At 46.2% G+C, this 15,288-nt stretch overlaps 1 protein-coding gene across 4 annotated transcripts in view; it reads right to left on the reverse strand.

The window, feature by feature from the left end:
• The window catches only part of SH3KBP1 (SH3 domain containing kinase binding protein 1), a 336,529-nt gene that overhangs the window by 236,274 nt on the left and 84,967 nt on the right, over positions 1 to 15,288 (reverse strand). The window contains exon 1 of one of the 4 annotated variants that reach the window (XM_055337565.1): positions 10,404 to 10,534. The exons of the other annotated variants lie outside the window; for them this stretch is intronic. Coding sequence (XP_055193540.1) covers positions 10,404 to 10,454 — 51 coding nt within the window. The 5' untranslated portion in view covers positions 10,455 to 10,534. Of the gene's footprint in view, positions 1 to 10,403; positions 10,535 to 15,288 lie in introns of those variants that run through there. 4 annotated transcript variants of the gene reach the window in all.

The following is a 15,288-nucleotide window of genomic DNA, read 5'->3' on the forward strand; positions in this document are numbered from 1 at the left end:
CTTGTTCAATGGATGATAAAATTTCCTTATTTCTGGAAGGGCGGGGGAGAAAGAGGCTGTGAAGGGCATGGACACACACACATAAATGCTCATCACAGTTTTGCATGTTATACCAAAAACAAAATTGGAAATGAAACAAATGTCTACAATAGGAGACCAAGTGAATAAATTATACTGTAACCATATGATGAAATACTATGCAGTCATTGAAAATGATGTAGCTCTTGGGTGCCTGGGTGGCTCACAGTTGCATCTGCTTTGGTTTAGTTTATGATCTCAGGATCCTGGGATCGAGTCCCGTGTCCAGCTCCCTGCTCAGCAGGGAGTCTGCTTCTCCCTCTGCCTCTGCTACTCACCCCTGCTCGTGCGCTTTCTTTCAAATAAATAAATAAAAATACTTTTTAAATGTTGTTGCTCGGGATCCCTGGGTGGCGCAGCAGTTTGGCGCCTGCCTTTGGCTCAGGGCGTGATCCTGGAGACCCGGAATCGAATCCCACATCGGGCTTCTGGTGCATGGAGCCTGCTTCTCCCTCTGCCTGTGTCTCTGCCTCTCTCTCTCTCTATCGTAAATAAATAAAAATTAAAAAAATAAATAAATGTTGTTGCTCTATATCAGAGATATGGAAAGGTAATTGTGGCACACTTAAGGTTAAAAAATTTAAAAACTGATTATAATAGCATTTGTGGCATGGCCCTATCTGGAAGATTTATATATGTATGTTGGAAAAGGTTAGGAGGAGGTAAAGCATCGTGTGAACCATGGTTATTTCTGGGCAGCAGGCTCCCAGGAGATTGCATATGTGCCTTTTTCAGTTGATCTCTATTCTAACTTTTTTATTAAAAAAACATTTTTAATTGTGTGATTTTAAACTTGAAAAAACTCTGGCTATCGTATCCTTCCTTGGGAGACCCAAGACTCTTGTATGGAACCAAATCCAACATGAAATGTGCTGCTTGTCACCTTTTCTGCCCCTTTGTGGGTCTTTTGATAGTTTTTCTGATGCTTTAGAAACTCAAGCAGGAAAATGACAGGTCTGACATTTTCAAGGTTGTCTTTTTCCCTCTTTCAAATGCTGCTATTGAACTTAGGCCAATGGATCCTAACCAGGGGCAACCATGTCCCAGGGGACATTTGACACTGTCTGGAGACATTTTTGTTCTCACAACCGGGGGAGGAAAGGAGGGGAGTGCTACCAGCATGGGCAGAGGCCAGGGATGCTGCTCAACATTCTACAGTGCACGGTCCCCCACAATAGCCTACATGGCCCAAAGCGTCAACGGTGCCAAGGTTGCAAAACCTTGTGTTCCAGTAATGAGTCTTCAAAGGACTTTCTAACCACCCATGAGCAGCACCCCTGAAATAGCTGCATAAGCACGTCTGACTGCGGGGGCCCTCTGCTACAGTGAGAATGCACTGATGATGGAAGCAGAATAGGATGTGAATCCTGGATCAGCTCTCTTTCTGGCTATAAAATCTCAGGCAGGTGATCACATCATCCTGCTGATCACCCATCCTCCTTTGTAAGACAGAAATACTGCCTCCCACGTCACAGGGTATACATGAAGTTTCAAAAGAATAATGTAAAAGAAAGGGTTTTTTAAACTATGAAGCACCAGACACATGTGAATGGTATTAGCACTCTAGGATACTAAGTATCCAGCTTCACCAGGGAAAGCACATTTAGGATTTCCATGGGTCTTCACCAGCACACTCTTACTGCCCTGAGTCACACATCACAGCAGTTATTTTTACTAAACAGTGAGACTGAAAAACAGAGAATGCTTTTTTCTTCCCACTACATATTCCTTGGCCTAAGTTGTGAGGCAGCAAAACTTAGTGATCGAATGATGAAATGTGACATCAGACTCTTAGGAAAGAATCCCAGCACTACCTCTTACTAGCTGGGTGGCATTAGGAAGTGATGTGGCCTCTCTGTGCCCTCAGTTTCCCCATCTGTCTATCCAAACCAGAATATTTGAGAGCAAATTAATTCTTTTAAAGCTTTTTTTTAATAAATTAATTTTTATTGGTGTTCAATTTACCAACATACAGAATAACACCCAGTGCTCATCCCGTCAAGTGTCCCCCTCAGTGCCCATCACCCATTCACCCCCACCCCCCGCCCTCCTACCCTTCTACCACCCCTAGTTCATTTCCCAGAGTTAGGAGTCTTTATGTTCTGTCTCCCTTTCTGATATTTCCCACACATTTCTTCTCCCTTCCCTTATATTCCCTTTCACTATTATTCTTATTCCCCAAATGAATGAGAACATACACTGTTTGTCCTTCTCCGATTGACTTACTTCACTCAGCATAATACCCTCCAGTTCCATCCACATTGAAGCAAATGGTGGGTATTTGTCATTTCTAATGGCTGAGGAATATTCCATTGTATACATAAACCACATCTTCTTTATCCATTCATCTTTCGATGGACACCGAGGCTCCTTCCACAGTTTGGCTATTGTGGACATGGCTGCTAGAAACATCGGGGTGCAGGTGTCCCGGTGTTTCATTGCATCTGAATCTTTGGGGTAAATCCCTAACAGTGCAATTGCTGGGTCGTAGGGCAGGTCTATTTTGAACTCTTTGAGGAACCTCCACACAGTTTTCCAGAGTGGCTGCACCAGTTCACATTCCCACCAACAGTGTAAGAGGGTTCCCTTTTCTCCACATCCTCTCCAACATTTGTTGTTTCCTGCCTTGTTAATTTTCCCTATTCTCACTGGTGTGAGGTGGTATCTCATTGTGGTTTTGATTTGAATTTCCCTGATGGCAAGTGATGCAGAGCATTTTCTCATGTGCATGTTGGCCATGTCTATGTCTTCCTCTGTGAGATTTCTCTTCATGTCCTTTGCCCATTTCATGATTGGATTGTTTGTTTCTTTGCTGTTGAGTTTAATAAGTTCTTTATAGATTTTGGAAACTAGCCCTTTATCTGATATGTTACTTGCAAATATCTTCTTCCATTCTGTAGGTTGTCTTTGAGTTTTGTTGACTGTATCCTTTGCTGTGCAAAAGCTTCTTATCTTGATGAAGTCCCAATAGTTCATTTTTGCTTTTGTTTCTTTTGCTTTCGTGGATGTATCTTGCAAGAAGTTACTGTGGCCAAGTTCAAAAAGGGTGTTGCCTTTGTTCTTCTCTAGGATTTTGATGGAATCTTGTCTCACATTTAGATCTTTCATCCATTTTGAGTTTATCTTTGTGTATGGTATAAGAGAATGGTCTAGTTTCATTCTTCTGCACGTGGCTGTCCAATTTTCCCAGCACCGTTTATTGAAGAGACTGTCTTTCTTCCAGTGGATCGTCTTTCCTCCTTTATCGAATATTAGTTGACCATAAAGTTCAGGGTCCACTTCTGGGTTCTCTATTCTTTTAAAGCTTTTATGCAAGTTCCAGTTAGTCATCATACAGCGTACTATTAGTTTCAGATGTACAATACAGTGACTCAGCACTTCCACACATCACCCGGGGCTCATCACAGCAAGTTTACTCCTTCAACCCCATCACATCTCACCCATTCCCTGCCCTCACCTCCCCTCTGGTGACCACCAGTTTGTTCTCTACAGTTTTCTGTTTCTTGGTTTGCCTCTCTTTTATTCACCTTTGCTCGTTCATTTTGTTTCTTAAACTCCACATGTGAGTGAAATCATATGGTATTTGTCTTTCTCTGACTGACTTCTTTCACTTAGCATTATACTCTCTGGTTCCATCCATATCATTGCAAATGGCAAGGTTTCATTTTATATGGCTGAGTAATATTCCTGTGTGTGTGTGTGTGTGTGTGTGTGTGTGTACATACCACACCTTCTTTATCCATTCATCAGTAGATGGATACTTGGGCTATTTCCATAATTTGGCTATTGCAGAGAATGGTGATATAAACATCAGGTGCATGTATCCCTTTGAATTAGTATTTTTGTATTCTTTGGGTAAATACCTAGTAGTGTGATTGCTGGATCATAGGGTAGTTCTATTTTTAACTTTTTGAGGAACTTCTGTACTGTTTTCCACAGTGGCCACACCGACTTGCATTCCCACCAACAGTGCATGGGGATTCCCCTTTCTCCATATCCTCACTGACCCTGTTGTTTCTTGTGTTGATTTTAGCCATTCTGATAGGTGTGAGGTGATACCTCACTGCAGTTTTGATCTATATTTCCCTGATGGTCAGTGATGTTGAGCATCTCTCTTTTTTTGAGATTTTATTTATTTCTTTATGAGAGACACAGAGAGAGAGGCAAAGACAGAGGCAGAGGGAGAAGCAGGCTCCCTGCAGGGAGCCCGATGTAGGACTCAATCCCAGGACCCGAGGATCACGACCTGAGCTAAAGGCAAATGCTCAATCACTGAGCCACCCAGGTGCCCTGTTGAGCATCTATTCATGTGCCTGTTGACCATCTGGATGTCTTCTTTGGAAAAATGTCTATTCATGTCTTCTCAGAGTGAACCAATTTATCACTGGAACCAGGACACCTCAGAGTGAGAGAGGGTGATGCTAGGACAGCAGGCATACACCAGAAGTGTCCCTGGGCAAAAAGGGACATAAGGTATCCATGTCATAGGCTAGGACAGAAGGGACAAAGCACATAGTACACACCACTAAACCCTAGCTAGGAGTTTTTCCTCTCTCCTTCCATTCATTCGTCAAGTGCTTAGTGGCCCAACACTGGGCACCAAGAAAGGAATGGTAAGTCAGATATGCTCATTCCCTGTCCCTAGTGGGGTGCTCCCTCTTGTCCCACGGTGTGTTTGCTACAGCCCCGGGGCTTTTCTTCCACAACAAATACAGAATTAAACACAAACCCATAGTGAACACTATAGGTCCAGAACACCAGGAAACACACACCAAATGTGTAAGAGTTCAAAGTCTCCTTCACAAAAATGAACAATGAATACGAGCTTATCTAATCAACAAAGACAAAGGATTTATTATTATCCCAAAGTCCCTGATTCAAGGAAGCGATTGCAGTCTAAAAGCTATCAATGTGGCTCACAAAGAGATTAATAAAACCATGTAACAGCACGTAACATTTAAGAGCACGTTTGAGTATTCACCCCCTCTCGTTTCTGCACACGTCATTATGAGGAATTGGGTATAGTCTGTCCAACAGCATGACCTTACAGAACCCATACATCATGAAAGCAGAGTTAATCTGGCTGGCTTTTGTACTGAGATACATGCAGGTCTTTTGCCAAGAGAAAGTTTGATTCAGTGTGCTAAGAATTTCCTCTAAAGATCAGTACTCACTGTGAGAGGCGAATGTTCTTTAGTTTACACAAAAGTCAGTGGACTTCTAGGGGCTTGGAACTCTAATCACAAGTTCCCTCCACCACCCCCACCACTCCCACCCCCGCCCCATTGCAGTAAAACCGGTCTGGATTACTATCACCATAAATCCGCACAGCCAAGTGCTCCCAGACCCACTGTGGGGCCCTGGCCCTTCCTCTTCCTCTTCCTCTTCCTTCCTCCTTCTCCTCGTGCACGCTCAAGCAGGCACATCCTCAGCCTCCTTTTGTGGCCATTTCAGATGGTCCTCACAGAGGCCCGGTTCTACTCCTTCAGGAGTTGTTAGACCTAAAATACCAGGCAGGCCCTGCCACTGGACACACAAAACATGGGACCCTAAAAAGAGAGATTCTATCAAGTGAGCTGCATGTGCACAATTCAGAACAAACGGAGGGCACGTTGCTTTCTATTGCGCTCCTTGCCTCCCTTGATTCAAAGAGGCTTAAAGCAATGGTGTGTGTTTTGATCTGGTGCTGTTTACACAGATGTGTTCGGTTTGTGAAAATTCAACAAGCTGTAGTCTCATGTGCGTTTTCTTTTTTTTTTTTTTTTTTTTTTTGTTGTTGTTGTTTTTTTTTTTATTTTATAAATTAATTTTTATTGGTGTTCAATTTACCAACATACAGAATAACACCCAGTGCTCATCCCGTCAAGTGTCCCCCTCCGTGCCCGTCACCCATTCACCCCCACCCCCCGCCCTCCTCCCCTTCCACCACCCCTAGTTCGTTTCCCAGAGTTAGGAGTCTTTCTGTTCTGTGTCCCTTTCTGATATCTCCCACACATTTCTTCTCCCTTCCCTTATATTCCCCTTCACTATTATTCATATTCCCCAAATGAGTGAGAACATACACTGTTTGTCCTTCTCCGATTGACTTACTTCACTCAGCATAATACCCTCCAGTTCCATCCACGTTGAAGCAAATGGTGGGTATTTGTTGTTTCTAATGGCTGAGTAATATTCCATTGTATACATAAACCACATCTTCTTTATCCATTCATCTTTCGATGGACACCGAGGCTCCTTCCACAGTTTGGCTATTGTGGACATGGCTGCTAGAAACATCGGGGTGCAGGTGCCCCGGCGTTTCATTGCATCTGAATCTTCCGGGTAAATCCCTAACAGTGCAATTGCTGGGTCGTAGGGCAGGTCTATTTTTAATTCTTTGAGGAACCTCCACACAGTTTTCCAGAGTGGCTGCACCAGTTCGTTTTCTATGCGTAGGTTATACTGCGATAAGCATTTTTTTAAGAGATTTTATTTATTTATTCATGAGAGACACACACAGAGAGAGAGGCAGAGACACAGGCAGAGGGAGAAGCAGGCTCCATGCAGGGAGCCCGATGTGGGACTGGATCCCGGGACTCCAGGATCACGCCCTGGGCCGAAGGCAGATGCTCAATCACTGAGCCACCCAGGTGTCCCATGATAAGCATTTTTAAAAGTAACTTTCTTCATACAGGCTTCCACATAAAATAAGCACGCACATATCCCCTATGCTAGTGTTTTTAGACTATTTTCAAACCATGAGTTGCCACCAATTAGTGAGCCATGCAATCCATTTAGAAGATCCTCGCTGGTATTTTTTTTCCCGTGGCGGCATGAACACTTGAGACCTACCCTCTTCACAAAGTGTGAAGTGCACAGTACAGTACTGTTAACTATAGGCACCGTGTTGTACAACAGGCGTCTGTACGGACTCATCCTGCACGGTGGAGACTTGATACCCCAGCAGCACCACCCATTTCCCCCTCCCCCAGCCGCTGGCAGCCCAGATAGGGAAGCAGCTCAGTGTCCACCGATGGATGAATGGATAAAGAAACTGTGGCATATACATACAATGGAATATTTCTTGGCCTTAAAAAGGAACAGAGTCCTGCTATGTGCTGACGAGCATTTTTTAAATAGAATGGAGAATGTAAGAGTGCAGCGCGCACCGTGAAGGCAACTATTATTTCAGGAAACTTGTTGCAGTTCCACATATGCAAACATGTATCTACACGAAGTTGCCAGCTTTTTTTTTTCACCTGAAGATCATGGGTAACAAAACCTGGGATACCCTGAGAACACCAACAAATAATACAGGATTCGGAAGCCAGAGAAACCTGGGTTCTGATCCTGGCTGCTTAAAACCTTCCTCATCTCCTTGAGCCTCACTGCACCATCTCTAAAATGCAGGCAATAGTAGCTTCTCCCTGGAGGTGGTATGAGGTGTTGGTGAGCTGGCAAGCAGCCTGCCATGGAACACTACTCAGACACTGTGCCCAACCCTGCCACCATCTCCGTGGTGCCCCGGGCTAGGTTCCGTACCTGGAAGAAGGATGTTTAAAGGCAAAATGCAAAGTGGGGCAAGACCAAGGTTGAGCCCCCATCACAGGACCCCTGGGAGCCCCTCGGGAGAACAGTGTGAACATCTGAGAGCAGCAGGGCAGGGGAAAGCAATTGCTCAGCACCCTGGGTCATAAATCCTCCAGCTTTGGATTTCTGACCAGAGGGAAAACCACTCTCCAAGATAGAAGGGTTTTCCCATTATTCTTGGCAGGAGGTGGGGAAAGGCAGAAGGGGAGGAAGGCCTCGGTAAAGAAATAAGTATTTGTTTTAAGCAACTCACTTTGAAGACAGGTGGTTTTCATTTTGAGAACAAAAATGATGCTTCAAACAGTTAGAGGGTTGCTCCAGATACCAGCCACCAGCTTGCCAGGAGTGGGAAACAGGGCCCCGAGGTCTGGAGTGCTCCCAAAGTGCCAGAGCGGCGACAGAGGCAGATGGGGCCGGGAGGGGCCGGCACAGAGGAGATGGAACTGTCTCCATCAGCTTGCAGCCACAGACTACTTAAAAGTCATCCATGATACTAATCGTCCAAAACCTCTATTCATTTAAGAAATTTTGGTGGAGTATCTACTGGGTGTTGAGAACTGAGTTCGGGGCTTGGGGAAACAGTGGAATAAGACAGACAAGGCCTCTGCCAGCACTGGGGCGGAGATGCCAGTGGGGCAGGCAGTGAGGGCCACGCAAATGTGAGGCCACCAGGGATTTATAGGCTGTGATAGAAGTGCTCTGCGAGAAATAGATAAGGTGATGTGACAGGAAGGGAGAAAGGAAACTTAAGATGGAGGAAGTCCCTAAAGATAAGATGGCCTAGGGCCTTCTCCAAGCAACACCTGAAAGCAGAGCAAGCCAACCAAGCAAGAGCCAGAGAAAGGGCGCTCCTGGCAGGGGGGCACCGTAAGTGCCTGGGGCTAGCAGCAGGACAGGGCAGCAGCCAGGTGTGAAGGTGACAGCCACGAGGCTGGGAAGGTAGGTGCACCAGGCTACACAAGGCACAGCCGGTGATGGGAAAGTGGATTTCAAACAAGAGCGATGGAGAGCCACTGAAGGCTGGTATGCCGTGATACATGATTTCGATGCCAGTTAAAATAAAAAGTATTCTTGTATCACCCTGTAGACCAAAATGTACAGATGATACAATGTCTCCAAAATCACTGATAAAAATTAGCAACGTGTTAGAGCTCGCAGACCGTTATTGAGGAATCTGGCTGGCTAAGGGCAAACGATTTTCACCTAAATATAAGATGAAATACCAGAAATTCAATTGGGGAAAGGGGTGGAAACTTGTGACTGACAAGAAAACACTCTTATTAGCAATTAACTCACAGTTAGCAAGGATAAAGCACAGGGTAAAGCTAATTAACAAGACAGGTTCTAGAAAGTCCCCTCAACAGGCACACACCCATAATGGGAGTGTGTCTGTTGGGAACTGGCTGATGATCGTGCGGGATACCTAAACCCATGAGCAGGTTAGCCGAAACAACCAGAAGGAATGTGTCACCCTGACAGTGCCCTACACGTACTTGGGAATCAGAAATCAGATGAACTGCTGAGCAGTTTTCTTCGAGATGTTTTTTTCCTTCTCCCTTGCCCTAGATGAATATAGGTATCCAGAACTTGGGAACTCAAAACTGAATGAGAAATGACTCTTCTGAATTAGCCCTGACCCCCTAGGATTCATAACATGGCCTCCTGACTTGGGCCCCTGTCCCCACGATCCTTAACTCAAAAAGGACCTCTGAGACCCAGCATGATCCACTCACACTTTCTTCCTGAGACCTCCTTGTCCTAGGGGGTCACACGACCTAGGCTAAAGGGGCAACCTGGGGCTCTGGTCTTGAACAAAGCTGACGCCAAGATCAAATCTATGACATCAAGCAAGAGAGCTTGGAGGCCACAAGGGCTGCCTTGAAAGAAGCCAGGATGGCAACACAGGGGCAGAGCCCAGCATCCCTGATGGTACCATGTGCCACTAAGGAAGAAGAAGGGGTATGAAGGGCAAAATTACATCACTTAGCAAATGCCTACCAAGTACTAGTTACTTTCACATTCACGACCTCAAACAATCCAGCATCCCATGAAGTGCAAAGACAGTGATTTTCAAATGGGAAGGGTAAGGCAAGGAGAGAGATTTGTTAGTGGCCCAAAGCTACAGTTAGCAGAGTGAGGATCTGAGCTTTGCCCGCCCACCTCGACCGGCATCTAGCAGCAGGACAGCGCTCTTAAGAGACCTCAAGCTGACTTTCTGTCCTGCCTTCTATCTCATTCTTCTCTCCTTCCCACCACAGGAAATCTGGATTCTACACCTGCCTGCATCCCAGGCTTCCAAACCTGCCAGCTGCCACAGAAATGTTACCCAGTCCCAGAGAGGGACACTTCACTGTCCTCAGGGCTGCTTGCGGGGCATGGAGTGGGGGAGGAGGCTCCATGACCGGGGTGTCCCCTGGACAAAACTCAGTGATCGCAGTCGGGAGAAGGGAAGAGCCCTCACACCAGACGATAGAGCCGTCCACAATCTTCACGGATGCCGCTACTAAAGGGCCTCAACTAGAAGCCACTTCTGTCACGGAGGAGCGCCCGGAGAAAGCAATTCCCTTCTGCTACAAACCAGAAAACAGACCCAGGTCTGAGTGGAAAACAGTGTTGCTCACCATCTCAAGAGGAAGGACTGAGCCGGGACCAAATTCCCCATCGTGCCTCCCTCCCAGCCTAAAGAAGTAGTCAGGCAACAGGCTACAAAAGATGCAGCGCTAAGAGCAATCAAACCAGATGCACGGCCTACTTACAGTCTCAGGCGTGTCTGCAGCACTAGGGGCTTTGGCTGCTGAAAGGTCCATTCTGTGGAGTATGCAGTGGTGATTTCGGGCTGACTGTGTCTGAACTCTGGGCAGGAGTATGTTCCGTGCTCGCCGAGAGCTGCAAGTCTCTCTGATTCACTTGGCAGCAGAATTATTCTAAGCATCCTGTCCCGTACCCAACCCGTCTGCCCCTCCCACTACACATTCACACTGGGTGGTTTTTTTTTTTTTAATTCTCTGCACTAATTTCTGTCACAAATCAAGGGAAACTCATTTTTCAAAATTAATCCAATCTCTGGCACTTGAGAGCGTGGAACCTTTCTGACTGAGGAGGAGGAAGAGGAAGAAGTTGTAACATCGGAGAGAAGAGTGGGAGAACCGCAAAGTCTGCAGTAACAGCAAAATGGAGATTATTCGAGACAGCTGAAACACTCCACCCAGCCTCCAGGAGGGGACATGCACGGGAAACAAAGGGCATATGGTGTTTGCTTTCTTCAACATCCGTTCTCACCATTAAAGAGCTGCACCAGCAAACGCTCATTACTTACATGAGGACAAACCTCACTCCAAAACAGACTTGAAAATACAGCTCCTAATCAAGTAAGTTACTTTGCAAAGCAGAGGCCTACCTTGAATTTTTTATGAGACATAAAGCAAAATTTAATAAAGTCCAAATAACTGGCAGAATGTCTACTTGGCTTAGTGAAGCGTGAATTATACTTGAAATAAAGTCCATTTTTGTTAATTTCAAGTTTACAAAGTAACTCAAATACTGACATATTTGGGACAAGATTTCATTCCCCCCCAACCACCCCCAAGGAGAGATTCCAAGGGGGCTAACTTAGTAACTAGATAAGAACAATTTTCCAAGGCAGCCCGGGGGGCTCTGTGGTTTAGCGCCGCCTTCAGCCCAGGGCGTGATCCTGGAGACCCGGGATCGAGTCCTGGGTCAGGCTCCCTGCATGGAGCCTGCTTCTCTCTCTGCCTGTGTCTCTGCCTCTCTCTCTCTCTCTCTCTCTCTCTCTCTCTCTCTCTCTTCTGTGTGTGTGTCTCATGAATAAATAAAATTTTTTAAAAAGAACAATTTTCTAGTATTTACTACTAGTCATGTATTCAAACATTTCTATCCTAGAGCAAACAGGTTTTCTAATGAGACTTAAATCATTTATTTCTCCCATAGGTTAATGTTGTTTTTTTTTAAGTTTTTTAATAGAGTTCAATTTGCCAACATTTAGCATAACACTCAGTGCTCATCCCACCAACTGCCCCCCCCAGTCACCCCAATACCTCGCCCACCTCCCTTTCCACTTCCCATAGGTTAATGTTACCACCATTCCCACTATTGCCCACACTATTACATTGTTGAAAGGTAAACCTGAGGGTACCCCCTGACCAAATTCGTACAAACTCCAGAATTGGTGAGATAATCAATGATGCTTTTCGCAGAGACAGGAAGCTAGGGTCAGCTTCCAACACACTCCCGTAGCATTCTTCACAAGCCTACCCGGCAGCAGCGGCTCCCTTCCTCCTTCCCCAGCAGAGCCAACTATTGGTCGGTCACAGGTGGCCTCCCGTCCCCCAGAGAGCCCCCTCCCAGCTCCAGAGGGGCAGATTAATTAATTCTAAGGCATCACTGGTTGGGCTGGCGGACAACAGGAACTAAGCTCACACAGATTGCAGGAAAGGAGTCCTGCATGCCAGCCGCGAACATGTAAGCCAAGGGCCCCACTGCCAGGAGATGCCATCCTACAGCTGCCTGACAACCACAGAGAAAGCAGCCCTGAGGTGAAGCTCCCGGCAGAACGAGACCCTGGAGGAGAGCCGAGAAGAACACAGGTCTCTGACGTCACCCCAAGCAGATGAACACCCTGCCCTTGGGGGGCCACCCTACCTGCCTGCCTGTTACATGAGCGAACAAGCATCACAGCTGACGGGAACGGGTCAAGCAATAGCTGGGAAAAGTGAGAGTTTGTAATCTGGCAAAGAGACTCCTTCAAGTTAATACACTCATGGAAGACATTCCCCTTAATGTTAAAGAAAAAGGAGAAATTACAAAGATGAGTGGTTGGTTGCCTAGGGCTGGGCTTGGAAGTGGGGAGTGACAGCAAACAGGCATAAGGTTTCTTTGGGGCATGAAGGACACATACGAACACTGGATCATGGTGATAGTTATGGAACTCTGTAAATATGCTAAAAGCCATTGAATGGGACACTCCGAGTGGGTGAATTGTATGGTATCCAAGTTAGATCTCAATAAAGCTATTTTTAAAATAAGCTACACAGGGGCAGATGCTCATTCAGAAGAAATCTACCTATTAAAGAAACTCATCCTCCATCTACATCTGATGGCAACATGCCTCTGCTTAAAATCCTTCCTCTGATGCATCCTGATCACCTCTAGGGTCCAAATTCCTTACAAAGGAACATGCACAAGGTCCCTGTCACCTCTCCACCTCATGCCCCCCACCCTCCCAACACCGCCCCCCCCCCACCTCCACTTCCTATTTTACTCCCTGGCAAGGCTTCCTTCCAGATACTTCTCAAACTTCTTCCCCCTCCACGCCTCTGTTCACACTTCCTCGGTCCCTCTCACCATCGTCTTCTCCTCCTCTGTTCCTTCCTCTCCTGCTCAGGCTCTAAGGTCCCCTCTCTTCAGCTCCTTTGGCATACTAGGTGCATATCACAATAGGTTAGAAAAGTGGGTTTCTGGGTCTGTCTCACCCACCAGGCTACGTCCTAGAGCCTTGCCTCTGCAGCAGGGAGGGTTCGAGCAGAGAGAAGCAAAGTGCTCAGTGAGGCCAGGGCTCAGGGGTTTCTCACAGGGTTCACACGTTTTGGGCGCCCGTGTGGTCACCCGTGTTCCTTGCTGGGCCTGAAGTCACTGTAGGAAAAGCAGGTGTGGGTCAGAGCCAGGTCACTTGGAACCTGCCTCTGGCTTTCCCCCACCCAGCTTTTTGTTTTTTTCTGATCACAGCATTTCCCTTTATAAAAAAAAAAAAAAAAAGGAAAAGGAAAAAAAAAACTCAGACAAGTAAGGGAGCTGGGGCAAAGAAAATTGTAAATGCAACAAGAATGGGAAACACTTGGTCTCAAAGAAAGGGACTTTTAAAAAGGGACACAAGAGATCGAGGAACACTGGGAAGATCATCTCCCCCAGGTGTCTCACCTTCCTACATGATCTCAGGGGAAAAGATTAATAATAAGATTTCAGAAATGCAAAAAATTCAGTTGCTGGAGAGTCTCAGTTATCAAAAAAAGAAAAACTCATACTGTGAAAGGGGTGACCCTCAAAGACTCCACCAGGGACCAGGTCGGTGCTGCATAAGAGCAGAGCTGTCACCCAGCACCACCCCCCTCAGCTTGTCCGGCCCTCTGAGCAGCACAAAAAATAAAACCCCATACCCAGGCCCGTGGGAAAGTGCTGAAATAATGCTTTAAACAATCACAATGGTAATTTCAACTCCTACCTCATCATCGTGGCTCCTCTTTTCCATATTTGGGCCCCAGCTCCCCTGGACTCACTCCGGGAGCCTCCACAGACATTATCTAATGCAAAGCAGGTCAGCAAACTAACCATTAAGTCCTCACTCTCTTCTCCACACTCTGATTTCAGCCAGTCTGGACACAATCATCAAGAGCCAGCCAGTTCCCTTCCAAGGGGAGTGGCTGTCAAGATTTCTCATGGAGTTTAGGTCAAACAGGAAGCTCTTAGGATGTCAGAAAGCTTGTCTTTAAACATCTCAATCTGATTCCTACAGTGAAGTTTTTAAAGTTGTCATTACCCAACCCATCCCCACCCCCACACGGCCAAAAAAAGGACAAAGCTAACAGATTTATTATCAAACCACATCAGTAACTCCCCCCACCCCAAATATCTGTGTAACCTCAGCCCTAGTGACTCTAGTTCACTCAGTTTGCTGAGGGCTAGGAAGCTATGCTGTTGGAACTCCCCCAGGTGATTCAGATGATCAACATGGCCTTGAGACAGAGGGCCGGGGACAGAAGAGGGCCCGGGACAGAAGGGCCCTCTCCATGAGGAGTACTAAAGTAGCATCCCCTGGGGGCTTGTCAGCCCTGCAGTCTGTGTCTCCCCCACGCACCAGCCCTCAGCCCAGACCTCCTGAATCCGAATCTGCATTTTAACAAGATCTCCCCTCACACTTCCCCCTCCATGCCCCCCTCCTCCCTGCAACAGGGCACTGTTAGAGCTTGAGAAGTCTGGGCTACACCACCATCTGGCTTCAGAATCTCCTAGGTAGTGTTTTGTTTCGCCTTCACAAAAGGGAGAAGAAGCAGTGGGAGGTCACCGTCAGAATTCACATTCCAAAATTTTTCAGGATCTAACTGATGAACAACAGGGCCGAATCCTGCTCCCTCTCTCCCAGCCCTCCCAGAAACTCTTGAGTAGTCAGATTAAATGTAAAGGGAGTCAAAGGCTAGACACAGCCTGTTTTTTCAATTAAAGCAACGCATTTTTCCACTTGTGGGGGCAGAATCAACACTTGCGTTCCTGCGCATGTTTAAAGCTACCAGCCACATTCGACTCCTATACTGTCAAAGCAGCAGAGCCTACAAAGTCTGTGATATTAAAGTGCTTTACATGGAACCAAAACATTACAGGATACATAATTCTTGGAACTAATACGAACTACTAATTGCACCTATTCTTAAAAATCAATATACTTGACGAAACTTTTCGAAAATGTATATACTTATTTCCCTTCTTCAAGTACCATCATAAGGCATTCATTGGAGGTGGGGGTTCCAACTGAACATGGCTGCATATTAAAAAAAAAAAAACTCAGGGCGCCTGGGTGGCTCAGTCAGTTAAGCCTCCAACTCTTGATTTTGGCTTAGGTTATGATCTTAGGGT

This window comes from Nyctereutes procyonoides, unplaced genomic scaffold, assembly GCF_905146905.1.
Source record: "Nyctereutes procyonoides isolate TBG_1078 unplaced genomic scaffold, NYPRO_anot_genome, whole genome shotgun sequence".
NCBI lineage: Eukaryota > Metazoa > Chordata > Mammalia > Carnivora > Canidae > Nyctereutes > Nyctereutes procyonoides.